General features: G+C 52.1%; 1 protein-coding gene across 3 annotated transcripts in view; it reads left to right on the forward strand.

Annotated features, from left to right (window-relative positions):
* The first annotated feature begins 2,856 nt into the window (after positions 1-2,856).
* DCPS (decapping enzyme, scavenger) overlaps positions 2,857-24,844 on the forward strand; it is a 35,091-nt gene continuing 13,103 nt past the window's right edge. For 2 of the 3 annotated variants that reach the window (XM_084867581.1, XM_084867582.1), the window contains exons 1-2: positions 2,873-3,105; positions 4,476-4,644. In XM_084867581.1, the coding sequence (XP_084723707.1) occupies positions 2,896-3,105; positions 4,476-4,644 (379 nt within the window). In that variant the 5' untranslated portion in view covers positions 2,873-2,895. Of the gene's footprint in view, positions 3,106-4,475; positions 4,645-24,844 lie in introns of all 3 variants that reach the window. The other variant, XM_084867583.1, reaches the window with a different exon arrangement.

Consider the following 24,844-nt stretch of genomic DNA (forward strand, 5'->3'; position numbering starts at 1 on the left):
TGAATTTTGAATTTATCATTCTTAGCTTTTGTCTAGAAATTTACTACATATGTATGTATCCCTGACAACGTATTTACTTTTACATGGTTTTATACTTTACATAAATAGTATTATGATTTGTATTCTGCAGGTTCCTTTTGTTTATCATGTTTGTAGGATTTAGCCACATTGAGGCATGTAACTGCAGTAAATTCACTTTCAACCCATCATGTAAACGTACCACTATTTAGTCATGCATTCTTTTACAAATGGACATTGGGTTGTCTCTAGGTTTTTTGCTATTCTAGTAAAAGCAGTAAGCATGTGGACATTTTTTGTATATGTTTCCACAAACAAGATTTTCTAGGATTTAGTCTTTTATATATATATAATATATATATATATTTTTCTTTCTTTTTTCTTCTTTTTTCTTTTTTTCTTTTTTACAGAGAGGAAGGGAGAGGGATAGAGAGTTAGAAACATCAATGAGAGAGAGACATCAATCAGCTGCCTCCTGCACAACCCCTACTGGGGATATGCCCTCAACCAAGGTACATGCTCCCGACCGGAATCAAACCTGGGACCTTTCAGTCTGCAGGCCGACGACACTCTATCCATTAAGCCAAACCGGTTAGGGCTATGGATATTTTAATCAGAATTATAACTGCCTTGATGAATAAATTTCTCCTCAATCTCTCTCCTGTGCTCAACCTAAGGGCCACTCCTGTTTCTAAATAATGTCAAGCTCATTACTGCTATAGGGTCTTTAGCATCTGATATCAACTCTGCCTGAAACACATTTTCCTGGCTGTTTCCTTCTTATCATTCAAGTCTTAGCTCAATGTCACCTCCTGAGAGAGTTCCCATCTGTGACCACCTTATCTAAAGTCCTCCCTGTACCCAGAGTCTATCGCATTGCTGTTTATTCTGTAAATAACACAATTGTTACCTAAAACGATCGTATTTGTTAACCTCATCTCTATTTGAATATGAATTCTATGAACGTAGAGTTCTTTCCTGTCTTATTCAGGATGGACAATGTCTGGCAAATAAAAATGGAGGCCCAGAGAGGGTAAGAGACTTCCCCAAAGTTGCACAGCTAGTCAGTGTTGGAGCCAGACTTCATGGCTCCGAATTCAGAGCTTTTTGTTAAAATACAGCTACTCTTTCCAGGTTCAAGAAGAGAAAAGTAACCCTTACCGGTTTGGCTCAGTGGATAGAGCGTCAGCCTGCGGACTGAAAGGTCCCAGGTTCGATTCTGGTCAAGGGCATGTACCTTGGTTGTGGGCACATCCCCAGTAGGAGGTGTGCAGGAGGCAGCTTATCGATGTTTCTCTCTCATTGATGTTTCTAACTATCCCTCTCCCTTCCTCTCTGAAAAAAATCAATAAAATATATTAAAAAAAAAAAAAAAAAGAAAAGAAAGGAACAAAAGAAAAGAAAAAACATGGGTGGAGGGAGGAGACAGAACGACAAAGAAAAGAGAAAGGAAGCAAGAAAGGGGGAGGAAGGAAAAGAAAGAATGAGCGTGCACACCTAGACATTTTCTGATCAGGGCCTTGTAGTTTTAAGCAGGTTTTGCTACTGTCATTTACCCTCAGGGCATTTTGTTTCCCAGTGTTGCATACAGTTGATAACCTCCTACTGAACGGCCCCAGAGGGTGAGGGATGTACCCAGGAAACTTGTGAACAAGCAGCAAATGTTTCTGGTTGAAGATAACTAATTACTCCAGGTCCTAAGCTTCCCCTACTAATGTGCTCTGCTTCAGGAAACAATTAGCCTTTTATCCAACTCAATATATAGGGTGTCAAAAAAAAATGTATACACACTGCCCCAAAGGCATGGCTCCGTGATTGAGTGTCCACTATGAGCCAGGAGGTCGCAGTTGGATTCCCAGTCAGGGTGTGCGTTTCAGGCCCCAGTTGTGGGACGTGCAGGAGGCAGCGCATCGGTGATTCTCTCTCATCATTGATGTGTCTCTCTCTCCCTCTCTGAAATCAATAAAAACATATTTTTAAAACTATTTATTGATTTTTTTTTTTTTTTTTTACAGAGAGGAAGGGAGAGGGATAGAGAGCTAGAAACATCGATGAGAGAGAATCATCAACCAGCTGCCTCCTGCACACCCCTCACTGGGGACGTGTCTGCAACCAAAGTACTTGCCCTTGACTGGAATCGAACCTGGGACCCTTCAGTTCGCAGGCCAACGCTCTATCCACTGAACCAAACCGGTCAGGAAAAAACATACACACACACACACACACACAGACACGTGTATATATATTTAAATGTGGACCAATAAATAAGATCGGCTCAACTGATTGGTTTTAAATATATTTTTTTATTGATTTTTTTTTTATACAGAGAGAAAGGGAGAGAGATAGTTAGAAACATCGATGATGTTACATCGATGAGAGAGAGAGTCATCGATCAGCTGCCTCTTGCACACCCCCTACTGGGGATATGCCCGCAACCAAGGTACATGCCCTTGACCGGAATCAAACCCGGGACCCTTCAGTTCTCAGGCCGACGCTCTATCCATTGAGCCAAACCGGTCCCGGATCAACTGATTGGTTTTAGAAGGACTGCTTCCACGTAACTAATCAGAGTCGGTATAATTTTTGTTAAAGCGTCGGTATTCCAACAAGGTGACAAAGCCTTCCGAGACCGGCCCGGATAGCTGGGGTGCCCTCCCCAGCACAGCACTGAGATCGCCTGTGTCAGGGCTGGCTGCCTCCTTTCCTCTTCCCTAAGCGCAGGGGTCAATGCAGTCCCTTGGCTGAACTTGGGTCACCCGGCAGGTCGCCGGGCTCAGCGCCCGGAGCATGCCGGGAGTTGTAGTCGCGGCGAGCCCCGCAGGTGGGCGGGGCGGGGGCGCCGGGGTCTGCGCAGGCGCTCGCTCTCCCGTGGGCAACATGGCGGACGCGGCCCCTCCGCCAAGCAAGAGGAAGCGCGAAGTAGCAGCCGCAGGGGACGAAGCCCCCGGCACCGAGGACAAGGAAGCCAAAGGAACCGGCGTGGGGAATGGCACCTCTGCCCCTGCCCACCTTCCTTTCTCCGGCTTCAGAGTGCAGAAGGTGCTGCGGGAGTCCGCGCGGGACAAGATCCTCTTCCTGCACGGCAAGGTAAGGTCGGCGGCCCCGGGCGGGGACCGAGGTGGGGACCGGGGACAGCCGCCCGGGAGGCGGATCTCGTGGGCCCCGGCCGGGAAGCACCGATCGCATTACTCGGGGGTGAGGGAGAAAGCGCAGGTCTGCACTGCTTTGGGGCGGGGGAGGGTAGGAGAAGACACGGTCACCCGTGGAGGTAGAGAAATTGAACACGTGCGGCTGATTTTTCTTTCTTTTTTTTTTAAAAAAATATATTTTATTGATTTTTTGCAGAGAGGAAGGGAGAGGGATAGAGAGCTAGAAATATCGATGAAAGAGAATCATCGACCAGCTGCCTCCTGCACACCCCCTACCAGGGATGTGCCTGCAACCAAGGTACATGCCCTTGACCGGAATCGAACCTGGGACCTTTCAGTCCGCAGACCGACGCTCTATCCACTGAGCCAAGCCGGTTTGGGCTGATTTTTCTATTTTTTTTTTAATTTCTTTATTGATTAAGATATCACGTATTTGTGCGGCTGATTTTTCTGATCCATCCCTTGTCAAAGTAACCACTAACACTTGTAGGATGCATGGCAGGGGAATAATCTCGTGTGACATTCTCCAGGTCATTCATCCTGTATTCATCCAATCTGTAAAGGTGCTAGGAACCCAGTAAATGTGGCTGGACCGCCTCGTTCCTCGGTGCCCCTGGGATCGACAGGAGACTGACTGCAGGAGATACGATCCCTGCTGTACGGGACTCCAGCCCTGACAGAGGAGGCAGGTTACTAAATGGGTAATTCAATTCCACACGCTGTGCGCTGACAGGCCAGCACCGACCTAGGTTGTGGGGATGGAGAGATGAAGGTTCCCATCCCTGATCATCAGGGGTGCAGAGGACCTTGGGGGAGACACATTCACAGAGCTGGCCCAGCCTACATCGGCTCAGCTTTCTAGAAGGACTGTGGAGAGACTGGGGCCAGCCTGTTACTAGGGAGGAGGCCCAGGCCAAGGGCAGGTATTAGGGTTTTGCAGGAGCTCTCATTTCGGGAGGATCAGGGGGACCTGGTCCTAGGCATCCATGCTTCTCTGTGTGTGTGTGTGTCTTGTGTTTTTTACAAGGTTCTGTCTGGTTCTCTCCGCCTCACTTGTCTTCAGTCTGCAGCACCGCTTAAGAGTTTAGCCCTGAGCCGAAACCAGGAGGACCCTTTAGTCTGCAGGCAGACGCTCTATCCACTGAGCCAAACTGGTTTTGGCAGAAGGAAGGATTTAGGTTAAGGATTTCTCCTCTGGGAGGAGAGACAGTGCCGTTGCGGAGAGAGAAACTGCAGGGAAGGAAATCCCAGATCCCCCGGGGATTTCAGCCTCTGTCCTCCAGGCCTCACGGGCGTCTCTCCCCACAGGTGAACGAGGCCTCTGGGGACGGGGAGGACGCCATTGTGATCCTGGAGAAGACACCATTCCAGGTGGAACAGGTGGCCCAGCTCCTGACGGGCAGCCCGGAGCTCCAGCTGCAGTTCTCCAATGACATCTACAGCACCTACCACCTGTTCCCTCCGAGGCAGCTGAGTGGTGAGACGTGGCGGCCGAGGGGCTGCCCGTGGGGAGAGCAGGGTGGCGGGAAGGTAGGGAGGAGTGGCTCCTCTCCTGAAGGGATTTGCATATGCTAGCGTGAGACGAGAGTTCTCAGTGGAAGGAAGAGGGAATTTTACACTCCCCTCATCCCCACCCCCCACAGGAGACATTGGACCATCTCAGAATGCTGCTAAATGTCCTCTAAAACTGGAGGGGCCAGCCGAGACCGGTTTGGCTCAATGGATAGAGCGTTGGCTTGGGGACTGAAGGGTCCCGGGTTCGATTCCGGTCAAGGGCATGTACCTTGGTTGCGGGCACATCCCCAGTGGGGGGGTGTGCAAGAGGCAGCTGATCGATGACTCTCTCTCATCGATGTTTCTAGCTTTCTATCTCTCTCCCTTCCTCTCTGTACAAAATCAATTAAAAAACAAAACAAAACAAAAAAAAACTGGAGGGGCCAAAACCGGTTTGGCTCAGTGGATAGAGCGTCGGCCTGCGGACTGAAAGGTCTCAGGTTCGATTCCGGTCAAGGGCATGTACCTTGGTTGCAGGCACGTCCCCAGTAAGGGGTGGTGCAAGAGGCAGCTGATCGATGATTCTCTCTCATCGATATTTCTAACTCTCTGTCCCTCTCTCTTTTTCTCTCTGTAAAAAATAAATAAAATATATATATTTTTAAAAAAACAAAACAAAAAAACACACAGGAGGGGCCTCCACAACAAGAAATGGCAGTAGTGACAAGGCTGAGAAACCGCGCTCTGGCGGAGTATGCTTTGAGGAGGAAGTGTGATCCGTGGGAGAGAACAGTTCATCTACTAACAGGATAATAATGAATGTCAGCACTTACTACATCCTTACATGGCGCCAGCCCCTATTCCAAGTGCTCTTCACGTATCATCGTATTTTGTCCTCAGAATAGCCTTGTGGTGGTAGGACTTTGCAGGTGAGGGAACCGAGGGTTTGAGAGATGGAGTGACTTGGCCAAGATCACACAGCCAGCTGGCGCCCGGAACACGGAGATCTTCCCGTGGCTGAGCACTGGCTCGCCGCACTGGGGGGAAGTGAGCAGTGTGGCCGGGACCGGTCTGGCTCAGTGGATAGAGCGTCGGCTTGGGGACTGAAGGGTCCCAGGTTCGATTCCGGTCAAGGGCATGTACCTTGGTTGAGGGCATATCCCCAGAAGGGGGTGTGCAAGAGACAGCTGATCGATGACTCTCTCTCATCGATGTTTCTAACTATCTATCTCTCTCCCTTCTTCTCTGTACAAAATCAATAAAATATATATTTAAAAAAAAAAAAAAGTGGGCAGTGTGCTGGTCACTTCCCTACAGGAACTCACTCTCCAGGAGGGGAGACAATGAGTGTGACTAAGGAGGATGGACTTGAGAAGGGCAGGAACTCATGGGTTAAAGGACAGAGATTGGGGGGAGGGTTTGTGTGTTTGTTCGTGTTTACTTTCTTTTAGAGAGAGAAACGTTGATGTGCAGTTGCTTTTTGTAGGAGCCCCGACCCAGGATTGAATCCGAGACCTGGGTATGTGTCCTGACTGGGAATTGAACCCGCCACACTAGCCAGGGCCAGAGATTTGTGTTTGACTGCAAGTATTTAAAAAAAAAAAAAGTTTTTTTTTCATCTTCACCCAAGGATATGCTTTTCATTGATTCTAAAGAGAGGAAGGGAGAGGGGGAGAGGGAGAGAGAGAAATATCGATTGGTTGCCTCCCATATGCATCCTGACTGGGGATTGGACCCGCAAGCTGGGCAGGTGCCCTGGTGGGAACTGAACCTGAGAACCTCTGGTGCACAGGACGTGAGCACACCAGCCAGGACACAAGTGTAACTTATTGAAAAGAGGGAAAAAAGAATGGTCCATACCAGAAGCCAGGCATGAGGTGGGCGTTTTCTTTCTGTGGATAGATTGAGTAGGCTGCTTTGTCGGAAGTGTGATGGACACTGGTTGACCTTGAAGTGCCTTGTGATCAGGAGATGCTGGGATCTGCCTTGGTATTTGCCTTCTGGCATTAAGGACGGTTTGGCTTTATGGGTATCCTGCCACAGCCTTTCTGACAGGCTTAGTCTTGTCTGCACCCCACAAAGGGGTGCTGTTGTCCTTGGGAAAGATATGTGAATAGTAGACGTGAGCCCAGCAAAGCTTTAAGAACTGCCAGCAAAGCAGCCTGGTCCTCCATCGAGGGAAAGCCAGATTGATTGGCTCAACTTGACAGCAATGGACAGCTGTGTTTACTTTCTCAGGCATGGACCTTTAAGCAAACAGATCCTTCAACTCGGAGAGGCAGAAGCCTGACAGAAGGCACTGTTGCCAGACAGAACCCGGGGTTCTGGGGTGTTTATTCTGCCCTCATCCCTTTCCACGGCCTCCCTGCAACCCTGCATCTACCCTCCCCAACCCTCAGTCAAAATGAAGGGTCTCCACAGAGCAGCTCTGTAATTCATAGCTTTTTCTTCTTTAATTGTATTTTAAATATATTTTATTGATTTTTTTTTTTTTTACAGAGAGGAAGGGAGAGGGATAGAGAGCTAGAAACATCGATGAGAGAGAGACATCGATCAGTTGCCTCCTGCCCACCCCCTACTGGGAATGTGCCCGCAACCAAGGTACATGCCCTTGACTGGAATCAAACCTGGGAACTTTCAGTCCGCAGGCCGATGCTCTATCCCTGAGCCAAACAGGTTAGGGCTCTTATTTTTCCAGTACTTCTGTGGTACTGCACGACGTGTTAGGGCCCCCTCTTTATCTTTGTCGTTTATTTCCTTAAAATAAGCAGTGAAAGGGAGAGTCAGTTATCACTTCACCACAGGCCTCTTCCCCGTTCGGAGCCCCACAGTCTCCGGGGGCCTCAGATGTCAGCTCATTTCCCAGCGCTGCCTCCTGAGCATAAGTGCTCGCATGCATGCGCTGTGGTCCACTTTGTTCTCCCTGCCCAGACGAAGTCATAACAGTTTGTTCAGAGCTGTCCTCTCCCTCTTCTTGTTTAGCTATACATCCTGTCCCTGGATGAGCTTCTTGGCAAACCGGACCGGGCCAGAGAATTAAGTGTTTTAAGCTTTATGAGCCACAAATGGCCTCTGTCACATACTCCCTTTCTCAATTGATTTTTAGAGAGAGACAGAGAAACAGCAATTTGTTGTTCCATTTATTCATACGTTGGTTGGTTGTTTCTTGTACTGGTCATTGACTCCACATCAGGACAGTGCTCAAACTAACTGAGCTCTCCTTTTTCTTAATGCCTTTAAAAATGAAAATACGGCTCTTAGCCGGGCCAGGTTCGACCTTCTGGCCAGGTTGTCAACCGCTGGTTCAGATTTTCCCCACTCAGAATGGGATCTGTGGACCAGCGGTATTGATATCCCCTGGGAGCTGTCAGACTCACCGAGTCTCGGGCTCCCGCTCCAGACCTCAGAATCAGAATCTGCATTTGAGCAAAACCCCTGGGGACGCATGCACATTAAAATTTGAGGGCACTGGTCTTTAACCATCACCTGTGTGTGGGTGATACCCCTGTTGACTTCTCTATCCCTGATCTTTCCAAGAATCCCAGGCTCATACTGTAATGAACGCCTACGGGGCATCTGTCTCCATTTGGAAGTCTCCTAGGTACCAGATAGGCCAGACGTGAGACTCCGATGCACTACGCATGTGAAAGCACTTCTCACATGCCGAGTAGTAGCTGCCATCGTTACTCTGACGTGCTGGGCCCTCTGCGGGGTACTGAAGCTTCAGAGATGGCTAAGACACCCTCTTTGCCCTCACGGTCTTGCTTTGAAAAGAGGGAAGTAAACTCGGCAGGGTTTGGTCACTGCCTGGGTTTAGGGAACCGAGGTGGTTGAGAGTTGGGGCATGTCAGACCCATGTTACGTGCTCCATAAATGGCTGCTGAGGAATAAAGCCCCAAGCTGAAGGCTGGGTTCTTTCCTGAGGGCCAAGCATTCCACAGCCACGAGGGGGCAGCATTGCCAAAGCATTCCCTCGCCGGCTCCTCTGGCCCCTCTGCCCTCCCTTGCCCCAGAGCCTTTCAGTCCTGCCTCTCCCATCTCATTCTGAGTCACCAGCTCCTCCCACTGCCTGGGGGGACCCTAACTAAGTCTGCTTCCACAGCCTCAGCCCTCTGAACCCCCTGACTTTCTCTGCTTTCTCCAGCTGTTTCTTTAGACCTTCCCAGAATAGATGTCTAGGGGAGCTCTCCCCCCCCATTTCTTTTTTTTCTTCTCTTAAAAAATAAATAAATTATTGATTTTCTTTTTTTTTTACAGAGAGGAAGGGAGAGGGGTAGAGAGTTGGAAACATCGATCAGCTGCCTCCTGCACATCTCCCACTGGGGATGTGCCCGCAACCAAGGTACATGCCCTTGACCTTTCAGTCTGCAGGCCGACACTCTATCCACTGAGCCAAACTGGCCAGGGCTCCCTCCCCTCCCCATTTCTGAGCTGGTCACTCTCCTTATTTCTTCTGGCCTTTCTCTGGTCACTGGCACATGTCTCCTTTAGCTGGGAGGTCCTGCAGTCTTCTCCTTCATCCCCTCCACATCTCAGCTGGCCACGAGTGGCTACTCCTCCTCCATTGAAAGAGTAGAGCACGGGCATTCGAGGCAGACCTGCGGGGCCCTGCCCCAGCGCTAACACTGACCGGCAGTGGGGGCTGAGGCAGCGTGCTGTTCGGGTTTCAGCGTCCTGCAGGGGCTGAGCAAGCCTCGGGTCAGGCATGGCATGGCTGGGCTGGGATTCCGCTTTGCCCTGCCCTAGCTGAGGAGCCGGGAAGTCTCTGTGCCCGGGTAACAGACGCGTGCCTTGTGCCGTGCTGGATGCCATGTGCGCTGGGGGTACGTCAGGTGGCATCGCTGTCTCTGGAGTCTGTGGGGAGGCCGATGGCCAACCAGGAAACAGGTCTCCGTGGCCCTGAGAGGAGCAGGCTGCGTGGGCTGGCCGTCCAGGGGCCTCTCTGGAGCTGACTTCCAAACTGAGACCTGGAGGAGGGGGAGGGCGAGGAGCCCGCTGTGCGGAGAGCTGGTGAGGGGCGAGGAGAATGTTCTGGGCTTTGGGAATGGCCCGTGTCCCGGGGGAGGAAAGAGACGTAGAAAGGAGGCCGTTGTGTTGGGAGCTTGGAGGGGCAGCTGGTGCCCATGGGCGTGGGGTGCGGACGGGTTTGGGGAAGTAGCTGTTAGACTCGTTTAGCAACTGAACATACCTCGGGATGATTATGGCAAAAATAAGAACGAGAACAATTTTTTTGTTGTTTTAACCTCTGCCCACAGTGAGAAATGCATTTCGCATCATCACCCACAGGTTTGCAAAAACAGCCCTACCCTTACTTTGTGGGATACTCTCTAGTTTTTCTAACTTAATTCCAGTCTTGTGTGCTTCCCTTTTTTTTTTTTTTTTTTAAAAAAAAAAAGTCTAGTTGTAACCTTCTAAATGAATTTCATCACCGCTGTCATGAGCTAGGACCCACTGGGAGAAGGCGCAGAAGGCACTTAGCACAGCGGCTGGCATACAGCGTGTATCTGACCTGCCAGTCATCTTCTATTATTGTTACTCCTCTAAAATTCTATGAGCCTTTAAGTGGAGCAACATGTGCAGCATATGGAGATGCCAGCCCTGACGGTGGGCAGGTGCCCTCTCTTCCCCCTGTGGCCAGATGGCACCTGGGAGGACCGGGTGGGCCGGCCGGCCGGCTGGCATCTCAGCGTTGCTTCTGGCCAGCAGGCAAGGCAGGGCAGGGCAGGGCCCGGATCACCTCCTGCCGCTTCCGCTCTCACGCTGTCAGGCCCACGCCTGTCAATGGAGGCCTTTCACGGAGCCCTCTGTTCCCTCTTACCTGGGCAGAGGGGTGTGACTCAGAAACCCAGGCTGCGTCTAAAAAGGCCGATTGTTTCCCGATGGAGAGCGGGGTGTGGGATCTCAGGTTCAGGGGAGCAGGAGGCATTTGTGTGAGCGCGGCCAGGCCGGGCAGGGGGAGCCTGGGAACCGCTCATCTCTCGGCGGCAGGGCGCTCCCAGGACCCGCGCCACAGGCAGGATTTCCTCCTGGGCTCCTGGCACAGGTGAAACCCGGACCTGCGTTTTAAAGCCCAGCTGTTCCCCTGGGAGTTTTCCTGGCAGCCTCGGTCAGGATAAAAAAACAAAACAAAACAACAACAACAAAAAAAAAACTAGAAACAACCTGGATATCATCTCCAAATAGAACAGATAACTCAATTGAGATGTTTTCCTACACCAGGCTGCTTCTCTGTTGCAGTGAAAATGAATGAGCTACAAGAAACGCGAGACTCGGAATGCACACAGTGTGATCCCCGATAACGTTGAGAAGCAAGCGGGTCTAAACAATATGCCGCTTATGGTGCACACATATATCAGAAAACTGGGAAGACAATAAAGATAAGATCTCTTCACACCTGATTCAGCAGCGTGATCGTCTCCGGTGGGGTTGGCGCAGAAAGGCCATCCCAGTCCCGGTGACGTTCTGTTTTTTGGACAGTGTGTACCATGAGCGTGTAGTTAAAATATTTATTTTAGGTCTTTAAACTGTGGCATATTTTTTAAAAATACATTTTATTTATTTATTTATTTATTTATTTATTATTTATTTATTTATTTTCACAGAGAGGAAGGGAGAGGGGTAGAGAGTCAGAAACATCGATGAGAGAGAAACATCGATCAGCTGCCTCCTGCATGGCCCCTACTGGGGATGTGCCTGCAACCAAGGTACATGCCCTTGACCGGAATCGAACCCGGGACCCTTCAGTCCACAGGCCTACGCTCTATCCACTGAGCCAAACCAGTCGGGGCAGCATATTTTATATTTAAATACACATGCACGGTAGATATATACAAATACGCATCTTTGTGAACACACACACATTTTATATGTACAACATACTCGCGGGTCCTCAGAGAACTAATATCATTTCCCCACTAACTTCTAGGACTCCCCTCATTCTCCAATTTGGTTCCCAGCCCCTGTTGTGGGGAGTACTAAAGATGTTGATTCAGGCCTCCTTTCTCTTGGTTTGGGCCATCAGGAGACTTGTTTCCGCACACCCCGCCTTTTCTCTGGGGCCCGGGAGGCAGGGCCTGGCCCTTTTCCCTGCAGGACCAGGGAGCTGTGCTGTGCCAGGCCTGGCAAGACGGGCCGTGTGGGAGGCCCTCCAACAACTGCAGGAGACCCGGTACCAGGCTCTGCGGGCCCCACTCCAGCGCAGACTGGCACAGGCCTTGCTCACCCCATCCCGGAGGGTGCCCTCGGCAGCCCTCCCATGGCAGCTGAGCCGAAGGACAAGAGTCCTCTGAGCAGTGACCAGCAGGGAAAGCCGTGCCAAGCAGGTCAGCGGCCCAGCGAGTGAGGGCGAGCACCATCGTCATCTAACGCCCCACATGTGCCGGTTCGTGACTCCGGGGCAAGTCATGGATTTGCTCAGAGACTTCGTTTCTCTGAGCGGAAAGCCATGAATGCAATGGCTGGTTAGCCCACCTCGGGCGTCTAGGTCCTGGGAGATGGGAGTAGCTCAGGTCTGAGTGGAACCTAGAGGCTCTGTGCTTCTTACCTAGAACCACTCATCAGAATTGCTAAGGACAGTGGTCGGCAAACTCATGAGTCAACAGGGCCAAATATCAACAGCACAACGATTGAAATTTCTTTGGAGAGCCACATTTTTTTAAACTTAAACTTCTTCTAACGCCACTTCTTCAACATAGACTTGCCCAGGCCGTGGTATTTTGTGAATGAGCCACACTCAAGGGGCCAAAGAGCCCCATATGTCTCGAGAGCCGCAGTTTGCTGACCATGGGCTAAAGAACTTTCTGGAACACAGAATCTGGACCCACTGAATTATGTGCCTGGGAGCATTTATCAAAGTCACACCCACCTGTGCACCGAAAGGTTGCCGGTTCAATTCCCGGTCAGGGCACATACCTGGATTTTAGGTTCCCTCTCCTGTCGACTGTTTATCTGTCTGTCTCCCCTCTTTCCCACTCTTCCTCTCTAATAATCATGTGCTCAGATGAGGATTAAAAAAAAAAAAAGAAGCCACACCATCACACAATCAAATCATCAAGTAGCCCCAGAGGCCTATCTGGGCAGGACAAGCTCGGGAACACTCTGCCTCACCCGGTCGGCTCCCAGGGGCAGGTGCTGTTAAAATCCCGGGGCTGGTGCTCTGTGGTCTCCTCCAGACGCTGAATTGAATCACATGCCTTCAGCTCTTTCTTAATTTATGAGATTTCAACATTATCAAGTTCCCACTGTGGAAGTTTATACCTCAGTTTATTGTGCTTTGCAGATAACAATCTATTTTATACGTATTGAAGATAAGACCCTCCACCAGCAAAAAGATGACAATTCGCTAAGGTATAGCATATTAGCATTTGCTAGCAATAAAGTATTTTTTGATTATAGTATGTATGCCAAAACCGGCTTGGCTCAGTGGATAGAGCGTCGGTCTGCGGACTGAGAGGTCCCAGGTTCGATTCTGGTCAAGGGCATGTACATTGGTTGCGGGCACATCCCCAGTGGGGGGTGTGCAGGAGGCAGCTGGTCAATGTTCCTCTCTCATCGATGTTTCTAGCTCTCTATCCCTCTCCCTTCCTCTCTGTAAAAAAATCAATAAAATATATTTTAAAAATTATAGTATGTACACTGTTTTTAAGACTTAATACTATTACACACTTAGCAGACTACAGTTAATGTAAACAGATTACATGCATTGGGACGCCAGAAAGTTCTCATCACTCGCTTCATCGAGATGCTCACTTTATTGCGGTGGCGGGAACCGAACCTGCAGCGTCTCCCAGGTGCGCCTGCTCCGTTCTCACCCTTCCTCCCTCCCTCCTCCCAGTTTTTGGTGTTTATATGACTGTGTTCAGAATTGCCTTTGGAGTCCTACATCGACTGCGACCTACTTTTTTTATCACTCCGTCAGGCGAGAACCTCAGGGCCTCCAGCCTTTTCTTCCCACCCACGCTTCCGCCCTTCGCTGTTTTCCCGCCTTATCTGTGGGCTGACCTTGCACTTCTCACGGGTCAAGGCATGCTCTGCTGCGTCACTGCGAAGCCCTGTGCGCCGTGCCTGCCAGCTGACCCTGAGTTGACACCAGTAAACAGTGCTCTCGTTATTGCGGCCATGACAGTGTGTGCTGCTCCCTCGGGCCGAGGGCGAGGAGCTCAGCGCCGGGTACCTGCCCAGCGTGTGCTCAGGCCCGCGCCACGTGGAGGAGGAGGAGAAGGCCGATGTCGAGGGCCAGTGGGTTCGCTCTCCTTACATCCCAGCGTTTCCTGCGAGTCATGCTGCTTTTCACTTTTTCCTGCGTGAACCAGGACTTCACCCACTTTTACTTTTTCACAGTTTCTAGTTCCCTTTTCACAGTTGTGGTGAAAAGGATAAGTGCGCTCACTGTGCTTGTGAAGCTGTCCAGACACTTGGTTGGGTGATTCATTGCACGGTGGCTGCTTCCTTCCTGAGGCACGTGCAGGCGCTGCCTCCCTCCCGCGCCCCGGCCTGGGCGGCCGGGCCAGGCATCCCTCCACCGGACGCCCTTCCCCGCTCCCCGGTGCAGCCAGGCCTCTGCCTCTGGCGTCCATCCTGCCTGCCTTTCCTGTTCTCTTCTCTCTTTCAGCGGAAGTGCACGTGTAAGCACTTCTTCAGAAAGAATACAGGAGAATAAACTTATTTTTAAATATATATATATTTTATTTATATATATATTTTTTATATATATGTAAGAGAGGAAGGGAGAGAGTGATACAGAGGTAGAAACATCGATGAGAGAGAAACATCGACCAGCTGCCTCCTTCACACCCCCCCCCACTGGGGATGTGCCCACAACCAATGTACATGCCCTTGACTGGAACCGAACCTGGGACCTTTCAGTCCGCAGACCGACGCTCTATCCACTCAGCCAAACCGGTTTCGGCAGGAGAGTAAACTTTAAATCCTTTATTTTACCCTCACTTTTGATTGATGTTTGAAAACAAAATTTACATTTTATTTTCCTTCTCAACGTTGAAGGCATTGATCCAACTCCAGGCATTCGTTGTTGCTAATAAGATATCTGATGCCAATGTGAGTCTCATTTCCCCCCCCCCACAAATGTTTCTGTTGAGTTTTACAGAGAGAGAGAAACATCAATAAGAGAGGAACAACATCGATCGGCTGCTTCCTCACGCATCCCTACCGGGCATCGAGCCCATGACCCAGGCATGTGCCCTGACTGGGATTCGAAACAGTGACCTCTTGGTTCCTGAGTAAATGCTCAGCCGCTGAGCCATGCCAGCTGGGCTGACTTTCATTTCTTTACAGCTAACTTGGTTTTGTTTTTTGTCCTTTTTTCATTGCTTTATTAAGTTTCCTTTTCTAGAAGCAGATAGTATCTTCTCTTTGTCTTTGGTGTGCCGAAATCTTGTAAGGTGTCTGATTGGATTTTTTTCATTGTGCTGAGTACTTTTGGACCCTTTTGATTTGCAAAGTCTTAGGCTGCTCTTCTGCTCCGTACATCTTTTCTATTATTTCTTTGATGCTTCACTTTATTTTCTCTTACTGGAAATCCCGTTAGTTGTCAGACTTCCTAGGTTGACCCTGTGTGTGTCTTCTGTTCTCCCTGTTCCCATCTCTGCCTTTTCTGTCTGTAGTGGGTAGAGCGCCTTAACTTTGTCTTGCAGACCTTGTCGTGAAGGCTGTAATTTGGCAGTTGTATTTTTAATTTTCTTCCCTCCGGGTCTCTGATGATACGCTTTTCCTAGCCTCTTGCTCTTGCTTAGCAGAGGCCAGATTGGGTTTCCTTGCTCGGACACACTAATTAGAATGGTTTTAAAGGTTATCTCCTGACCCTCTGTGATCTCATTTCCTTTGGGCTCTGGTTTTAATGTTTATTTTGGTCATTCTTTTTCAGGCTGCTGGTTTTCCCCGAATGTCTGTCTGGTGAATGCTCTCTTGTTTGTACTTAGACCCAGTCTGATAGTCCATGAGCAGGCTCTGGATCCTTCCCTCTCCCGTAGCCCGTCCCATGCTCCGCGCCGCAGCTTCCTTCCGCGTTGTCTTCGATCACCTGCTACCTTCCGCTTCCCACCTTTGGGAAATGAATCGCATTCCCGTTCTCGGCAGCCTCCCACTCATTCCCGTCACTCTTGGGCGTTTGTTCCCTTTTTGTGTTTCCTTCCATTGCAGAGGGTTTTTTTAAAAAATATATTTTATTGATTTTTTACAGAGAGGAAGGGAGAGGAGAGAGATAGCTAGAAACATCGATGAGAGAGAGACATCTACCAGCTGCCTCCTGCACACCCCATACCAGGGATGTGCCTGCAACCAATGTACATTCCCTTGACCGGAATCGAACCTGGGACTTTTCAGTCCTCAGACCGGCACTCTATCCACTGAGCCAAACCGATCTCGGCTGCAGAGGGTTTTTTAAATGGTCTAAGGGTCACCATCAAGCAGGAGTTGGTGGCCTTCCTTTTATGTCTAGATGTGCTGGGGGGGGGGGGGGGGGCGGGTCTCTGTAGGTGTGAGCAGCTTAGACCGTAGAGAAGTTACCCCATGGAGGCCACCCCCAGATAGAGCTGGTGTTAGTGCTGAGACAGACGGACCCCGTTTCTCCCAGGTGCTCATGCACAGAGGGTGGGGTGTGCATTGGACATGGCCAGGTCCGTGAGATTGCAAACCTCATCTCCCTTTGACCTAGCACGTCTGCTCTCAGGCATCTGACCCAGACAGTCGCTCACACACATGCGCACAGAGGTGCAAGAACATTCATTGCAGCATCATTTGTGACAAAAAAAAAAAAAAAAAAAAATCCGAGCCTCAGGGACCCCTGTTGGCGGCAGGGATTGGGGGGCCGATTAACAAGACACAGTGCGTGCTTGGTGTGGGCTGCTGTGCAGATAACCCATAAAGGATTAGCCCACTTGTGCCTAAAGAGAAAAAAAAAAAAAAAAAGACTTTTATAACGCTATGGTCATATTTATGGAAACTCTTTAAAGAAAAGACCGGAATAGTGAACACCCAACTATTAATCTGTCTTTACCTCAATGATTAGAATTATTTGAGAACATATTCACGTGACACGTGGAAAGGTAGATATTGTTTTTAGAAAATTAACCTCAGAAAACAAAAAAGCAAAGAAGCAGATCCAACGATTAGCCTGGATTAGGGCCCCTGCTGCCTCCTTCCTTCACAGCCTGAGCGGTCCTCATCGATCTGGGCTTGTCAGTGTGTCATCAAGAAGTGCGTACCCCCAGGCCATGTGGACCCCAGAGCCCGGTGACTCCCGCCTCCCTCCCTGCGGAGACACCCCTGTGACATGCTGATCCAGAGGGGTGCCCATGAGCTGGCGGGTTGGCGTGTGTGCAGGCGACTGCCCCACACCTGGAGACGTGGTGGCCTCCTGCGATGGGCTGGGCTGATGGCGGGGCGGGAGGTGGAAGGGTTGTGCCTGTGCGGGCCACAGTGTGGACGGAGCTGTCGAGCAGGAGCTGGGCTGGGTTAAAGGGCCGGGAAAGGTGAGAGCCCGCAGGAGTCTTTCCTCACCGCCTCGTCTTCATTAGCTGATGGCCCCGCAGGCGGCACTTCCTGTCCGCTCGGCTCCCTGGGGCTTCAGAGCTCCTGATGCCAGTGTCAGGGCTCCCTCTGGGCATGGAAGGACAGTGGGACAAGAACAGGCAGAAGTGGGACAAGAACAGGCAGAAGTCCCACAGTGGAGGGGTTCCTACCCACTTAGGAGAACTCTGCTCAGCTGGGCTCTGCCTTTGGCCGGCTGGCTGACTGGCCCCCACTCTCCTTCCCCTGCTGCTCTGGCCCAGAGCCCTCAGTGCCGCCTCCTCCGTGCCCTGAGAGCAGAGGCCTCTGTTTACCTCTCCGTTCGGACTCAGAGCCCATTTGGAAGTGAATAAATCCCGAGTTGCTGCATTGTGCCTCCACTACCAACATTGTGTTCTCCCTCCCTCTCCTCCCGCCCTTCTCCCTCTCAGACGGGGCAAGGTCCCAAGACTCTGTGGCAGTCTTAAGGTTCGAGTCAGCGGAAAAGTCGGCCAGCCTGGGACCGTGGGCAGAGGCAGAGTACCCGCAGGATGGCTGGATCCATTTCACCGCGGGCTGGGCTGTGGCAGCCGGTCTCGCTGTCCACTCCTGGCCCGTGCTTCACAGTGAGCGCCAGCCCGGGTTCCCGGAGTCCTGGGCTCCTCACTGGGGGTGTGTCCGGTCCTTGGGCCTTCTCCCTTCCCACCATGCACTGTGGCCGTTCCACTGAAGGGCGCCGCGACCGGGTGCTGTGCTCCTTGCAGAGCGAATTAAAGGCCGTCCCTTCCGACGGGAAGTTGAGAGAGACCACGTTTTGGAATTCCTGAGTGTTCGGTCTGCTAGACCGGGATTATCGGTCAGCAGCTCCATTATCTCCATAGATAGCCTGGATCCTTCTGTTGAAATGAACTTGGGGAGCCGTAAGCCCTCAGCCTACCCCCGCCACCCTCCACCCCCCTGCAGCATCTCCTCTTCCTAAAGGACCGCCCCCATCCCAGCCAGCTCCAGGGCAGCGTCCAGTTGTCACGTATGCTGGTGGGCCGGAAGGCCCGGTCCTACCCCTCCCCCCACTCCTGGGCCTCAGCGTTGGGGGGGGAGGGGGGAAGGAGCCTTCAGACCCAGGTCTTGCTGAAATCAGCATCTGTCCCCTGCCTCTGAGAACATCTCTGCTTTCCTGGAGACAGGTAATTAGCGGTTTGAGGTTTGCTGTGGAGCGCTGGAAGCTTCCAGTAGGATCTGGCCACACCCCTCGCCCTGCTCTCAGACCTTGAGTTCTCTCAGCGTCCCTGCAGCCGGGAACCAGGAATACTCCACCCTGGCCTTCCCCTGGGGCACCGTCTCCTTTCCAGCCCTGGGCCTGTCCTCCCTGGTCACAGAGGCCGGGGTGAGGAGCCTGTGGCCCGGCGAGGAGGGAGCCCCAGGAGGAGGCAGGGAAGGCAGCCCCAAGACCTTCCCGCAGCCTCCGGCAGCGTTCCCGGATGGCGTTCCCGGATGGCGTGCCCGGCGGGTCTGAGTCAGCCAGCCTGTCACCTGGGGGCTCGGCTCGGCTCGGCTCGGCTCGGCGGAGGGGGCGCGGGGTGGGCTCCACACTCCGATCGTGCGTCGCTCTTGCCTCTGCCCTGCTTTCCTGGGCCCGCACATCTGGGTCAAATAAGTTGAAACTGGCTCACGATGGCGAAGGGAGAGCAAAGCCACAGACGGAGCCATGGAAATGACCTCATCGTGTGGAAGCCATCAGCGCGCGCTGGAAGGCAGTCGTGTTTGAACATGTGTATGGGAAGGGGAGCAGACTGTCTGTGGTTTGCATTTTCATGTTTCATGTGCAGCAGCATTTTCCTGGGGATTTGGCTAAGCTGGTTTTGGCAGCGAGCGAGGGAGGCAGCTGCTCTTCTCTCTGCATAGCCCTGCCCCCCCTCCTCTGCAAGCCATTGTGATCTGGTGTAGTTGGGCGGGGGGGGGGGGGGGGGAGGGAGACAGGGACTGGTTTTACATCGGAGGTGGCCTTTTGGGAGACCCTGGATGGGGCAGGCCGGAGTTGTCTCAATAGGGCCATACCAGTCTGGGCAGCTGAGCTGCAGGGAAAGGAGCCTGTGTGTGCAGGCCCCTTGTTATCTGAGGTGCATGATGTGACCATTCCCACTGCCCGGACATCCCTGTGGACGAAGAGCTGCACCCCAACCCCCTCAGAGGCTGCCACACCACCTCCGGGCTCCTCTTCTGGAGACAACTCCCCCCCCAAGGCCTTCTTTCTCACCTTCCAGCACTGTCATATTTGGGGGGGATGGGTACCACACACACGTTGCAATAGCATGTCCCCTGTTGTGAGCAGGGCTGTCTTTAGTCCCTCTGTGCGCCCACTGGAGCCTGTTCCAGCCCATTGTCTGGTGGCGTGCACCCGTGACACGGCTCTCAGCCCGCCCTCCGGGGATGCGGGAGCGGCCTCTGCTCCGCTGCACTTCCCGGGAGGCTGGCAGCGAGCGCTGGGCATGGCTGCTGCCGGCCTCTGGCGCTCCCGCGCTCCCAGACCTCCCAGTCTGCAGCCCCAGTCCCTCTGGCACCTCATTACGCCTTTGGTCTTGCCGGCTGGTGCATGTGTCTCGAAGGGGTTGGGAGTCGTCGTGTCTCTCCTGTGTGAGAGGCTGCTGCTTGGAGAACGTGGCTGTGGGGCGGTGTCTTAGGAAAGGGCCCGAAGGGGACGGCCCTGTGGCATCGGGAAAGCAATGTTGCATAAACAAGCCAGACTGCTTGGGTTCAAATGTCAGCTCTGCCACTGTGATCTTGGGCTTATTTTTTCTGTTTTTTAATGTATTTGTTTTAGAAAATGTAACAAATGCTGCTCAAGGCCCTGGCTGGGAAGCTCAGTTAGTTAGAGGATCATCCTGATACACCAGGGTTACAGGTTCTCTCTCTGGTCAGGGCACATAGAAGTATCAACCAATGAGTGCGTAAATAAGTGGAACAATAGCTTGATGCCTCCGCCTTAATACATCCTCTCACCTCTCTCTCCTCCTCTTCCTCTCTCTGAAATCAGTTTATTAAATTAGATATTGAAGGTTGAGATGACCCCATGCCCTCCTCCCCAGCTGCCCTCCTCCTCCATGTGCGGAGCTCTCAGCCAGTCTCTTATGCCTCTGTCTGTGGAACTGGAAGAGTGGCCTGTGCTGAACCTGACCAGCATGAGAGAAAAAATTCAAATTCCTGGAGGTTTTGTCATGCAAAGACATAGCCTGGTCATCTATATATCTACACTAATAAAAGAGAAAGATGCAAAATGACCATACCTTCACGAAGCCCACCAGCCAATCAGGAGCAAGTATGCAAATTAACCCAACAAAGATGGCAGGTTAATCTGCATACATAGTCACCGAGCAGCTGGGGGGCATTCTGCAGCACCCCAGCTGCTCTGGGCTACTGGGCAGCATGGGAAGGCGGAAAGGCAGCTCTGGGTCAGAACAAAGGCGGTGTCAGCAGCCAGGGGAAGGAAGGCCCATTCTTGCACGAATCTTTGTGCATCAGGCCTCTAGTATAAAAGCCTAAGCAACCCAATGACTGGTCAACTGGTTGCTATGATGCACACTGACCACTAGAGGGCAGGCACTCAATGCAGGAGCTGCTCCCTGGTGGTCAGTGTGCTCCCATGGCCAACCTCCCAAGCCCCCCACCCACACCCATCATCCCTGACCACTGGCCAGGCCAAGGGACCCCATCTGTGCACAAATTTGTGCACTGGGGCTTCCGTCCTAAAATAAAGCTCCAGGTAAACTCATCTATGTCCATCAGCTCATCAACTCTTTTTTTTTTTTTTTTTTAAGTTTCAGAGAGAGGAAGGGAGAGAGAGAGAAACATCAATGATGAGAGAGAATCATTGATTGGCTACCTCCTGCACGCCACACACGGGTGATGGATTCCACAACCTGGGTACGGGGCCCAGACCAGGAATGGAACTGTGACCTTCTGGTTCATAGGTCAGTGCTCCACCACTGAGCCATGCTGGCCAGGCTGCCTGCCTTTTTCTGACTGACACTCGAAGAATTGTAAAGCTGCTTGTGTGTGGAATGTCCCTGGATCCGGGCTCGCGGGCATTTCCTCACAATTGGATTCAGACTGTGTTTTTGGCAGAACAGCATGGCACATCCCTCCCGAGGCACGCGGTGCCAGCTTTCCCTAAGGAGCGCCATTAACTTTGATCACTCGGTATTTTCCCTTTGTGATTAGTAAGTGATCTGTGGGGAGGTATTCTGAGGCTGCGCCTGGCTATCCTGCCCTCAGTGTATTTATTCCCACCCAGCGGTTTGACATGTATTGGGCGTCTATTGATCCGGCATGTGAGGGCCCGGGCTTCCGGTGGAGGTCTTCCCACGCTCCTTGGGAAGTTCGGTTGCAGTCAATACCTTGATTGGCATTTAGGTAAACAGCAGCGTTTGCCATTGGAAAACTTACATTGCTTCTGAATACCTGAAGTTCTATTCCATTTGGGACAGAAATGCTCTTCCTGGGTTTAAAGCAGGGGTCTTCAAACTACGGCCCGCGGGCCACATGCAGCCCCCAGGGGAGTCTGATCCTGCCCGCCAGGTTTTTTGGGCAGTGAGCGCAGCCGAGGTGTTACAGTAGGGATTAGTAGTTCATATAGTCCGGCCCTCCAGCTCTCTGAGGGACCGTGATCTGGCCCCCACTTTAAAAAGTTTGAGGACCCCTGGTTTAAAGTCTGAAAGGCCAATCCATTTATTCATTTGTTGCGTGCTTATTGTACGCCAGTGTTATCCCAGGTGCCGGGGATAAAAATGATAAAAAAAAAAAATTGGAAGTTAGACAAAATGAAATTTTTGTCTCCTGGAAGGTACATTATAACGGGGAATCAGACAGTCTGTGTCTCTTATCAGGTGGTGGTGAGTGAGGAGACAGTGATGAGCTAAGGGTGCTGCTCTAGCCAGGGCTGCCCAAGCTCGCTGACCCCCAGGGAAGAGACCCCGGTGATGAGGCCTAGAAATGCGCACACGCCTGGATGTGATTTAGTGGGAGGAGATGGGTTTGGCCGGAGCAGAGATCAGCGACGGGGCTACGTGAGTTTGGGAGAGGACCTGGCACGATGATGGAGGGCCGTGCTGACCATGATCGGGATCCAGCAGACAGTCCGGGTCTGAGGAGGTCAGGCCTTCAGGAGGATACGAGCTCAACCAGCCCCTCCCCTCCCCTGACGCCAGCATGTGAGGGCCAGGCTTCCGGTGGCCTGGGTGAGGCTGGCCCCCAGGTGGCTGGCTCCGAGGGCCCTGACACACAGTGGCTTCCAGCATCCAGGCCGGAGTTCCTGCCTCCAGGGCAGGAAGGACAGCAGGAGGCTGGGGGGGGGGGGGGGAGGGGGCGCCCTGGGAGGTGCCTGTTTCCCAGCACGCTGGGTGGTTGGGCGGTCTTGGACAAGCCTTGGCAGACAGGGGCATGCTCCGGGGGGCCCAGCGCTTTCTGATCTGCAGCAGCCGGGGAGCCCCAGACTGTGAGCACAGGGCTGCGTGTCCGTTGCCAAGAGGCTAGGCTGTTCTCCAACATCAGTTCTGCCTTTGTCCCCGCCCACCTCCCTCACGCAGAGGGAGCACCATGCCTCGTGGTTTTCCTCCTCCAGCCCAGCACAGGAAACTGGAATAACTGAACCCAAGAGAGAGGGCTGGCATTGGGGGCCCTTTCCTGTTGTGGGAGGGCACTCTCTGAATGCTCTCATCTGCTGCTCACTGAGTCTCACAACAGCCCAAGGTTACTCAGCTGCCGAGTGCAGTCGGGATTTGAACCCGGGCTGATGGCTGCCGGAACCTGTTTTCTCCACCAGCCGCACTGCAGACAGCATGGATCATTCCCCCAGAGCCCACTGCCAGGGCCCTATGGTGCCACCCCACCTATTTCAGACAGTCCCTGCCTCTTCAGCTCTTGGCCTGTTGACCTCTGGCCTTGACCCTGGGCTGCTAGAGCGGTGAGAGTTGAAATATAGTGGCAACCATACTTTGGTAAAAACTGCTCTTTGAATTTTAACCCTTCTAGTTTGGCTCTTGCACCTGATTAAACACGGGGGCGGGGGGGGGGGGAGCTATTTACCTTAGCTTTCAGGTGGAGACTTGGAGGCTAAGGCAATTTTCCCACTAACTCAGTAACCTTCAGAGATAGAAACTGTAGATAACCTCTGAGCTCTCCTTCTGTGTTATCAGCTATCGCAGGATAGGGCCACATTCCAATGTCCAGCAGGATGTGACTAACAACGACCCTGCAGGCTGACCCCAGTCTTTAGAATGTAGTCTTTAAGATTTAGAATTTAGAGCAAAGGAAAATTCCTGTGGTTTGAACCTTGAAAAGGGGCTGCCTACCCCTGAAACAGTGCAATCGTGTGGAGACCACCTGCGTGTGGTGCTCTCGCGTCTGTCCTGGCCAGCTATTTCAATACATCTTTGCCTGCTTTTTAATCAATCATCAGCCTCCGGTGGTCTTATTCTGAACCCAGGGTGCGACCCCACAACAGGAGTGAGAAGCACTGAACAGCCTTGCTGACGCCTACCTGCGGGGTCCAGTGCCAATTCCCAGGATGCAGCGTGGTGTTCACCGAGCATCCCGGCGGTCCAGGGGGCACATGCTGTTTAGTGCGAGCAACCCTGCGGGGCAGGTTTAAGAGCACCTTTAACAGGCGAGGAAACGGAGACGGGGAGTTCAATTACACGCCCAGCCGTGGCGCGGCCAGCAAGCCGAGAGCCACGTGCCAGCTCGGGTCCCGCGTCTCTGTGCCTGCCTTCTCCGGCGTCAAGCTGACGTGATAAGGGGCTTTGGTCCTCACCAGAGGTCATGTGCTTGGGTAGCCCTGTGGGTGCCTTCCTGGGCTGTTGGGAGACGGTAGTAGGCTTTCAGTGGGTGTTGAAAGAGCACCGACTGTAGGGAGAGCAGGCCGGTGCCAGCTTGCTCTACCACACCTCACAGTGTGCTGGGGGGCTCGTCTGGGATCCCATTAGCACTTCCGCTTTCCGTGAGATGGGGGTAGAAATCACCACCGTTCTCGGACCAGGTACGGGTGGAAGCTGGGTCCTGGGTGTGCAGGCCAGTGTGAGAGTTTGCGGCGTGCTCAGTGCGCCTGCAGGGCTCCTCTCAGCGGCCGGGGACGGCACATCGGAACCAGAGTAAGGGCCAGGGAGGTCGTGGGTCTTTTGAGAAAGAGCCCAGCGAAGTTAAACCCCATTGTCCTTTCCTGCCCTTAACATCTTTTGTTGAAGCGCCATATTCAGGGGTGGGCAAAGGTAGGTTTACAGCTGTTTGTATGGAAAAAGACAAATAATACAAATAAGTAACACAATAACTCGTAACACAGTGTACGTGTTCTGTACCCGAAGCTACACTGTGTTCTAGTAAAAAGCCTGCTCAGATTGGCCAGAGTCAGAGAGGCGGTCTATTAAAAAAAGAACTGGTGTTGCCTCGGAAGTGGGGGGTAGTCTTATACAACGAAGATAGGCCTAAACCTATGTTTTAACTGTAAAATTAGGGGGTTGTCTTATACGCCGGAAAATACGATAAGAATACACCATATACCTACTTTTGTCCACTCCTGTGTGAATGTTAGAGTAGTGACAACAGGTGTAGCAGATGTTGTTAGGAATAGAGAAAGGGCCAAAACCAGTTTGGCTCAGTGGATAGACTCTATCCGATAGAGCGTCAGCCTT

Source organism: Pipistrellus hanaki (genome assembly GCF_964339955.1).
Source record: "Pipistrellus hanaki genome assembly, chromosome: 19".
Lineage (NCBI taxonomy): Eukaryota > Metazoa > Chordata > Mammalia > Chiroptera > Vespertilionidae > Pipistrellus > Pipistrellus hanaki.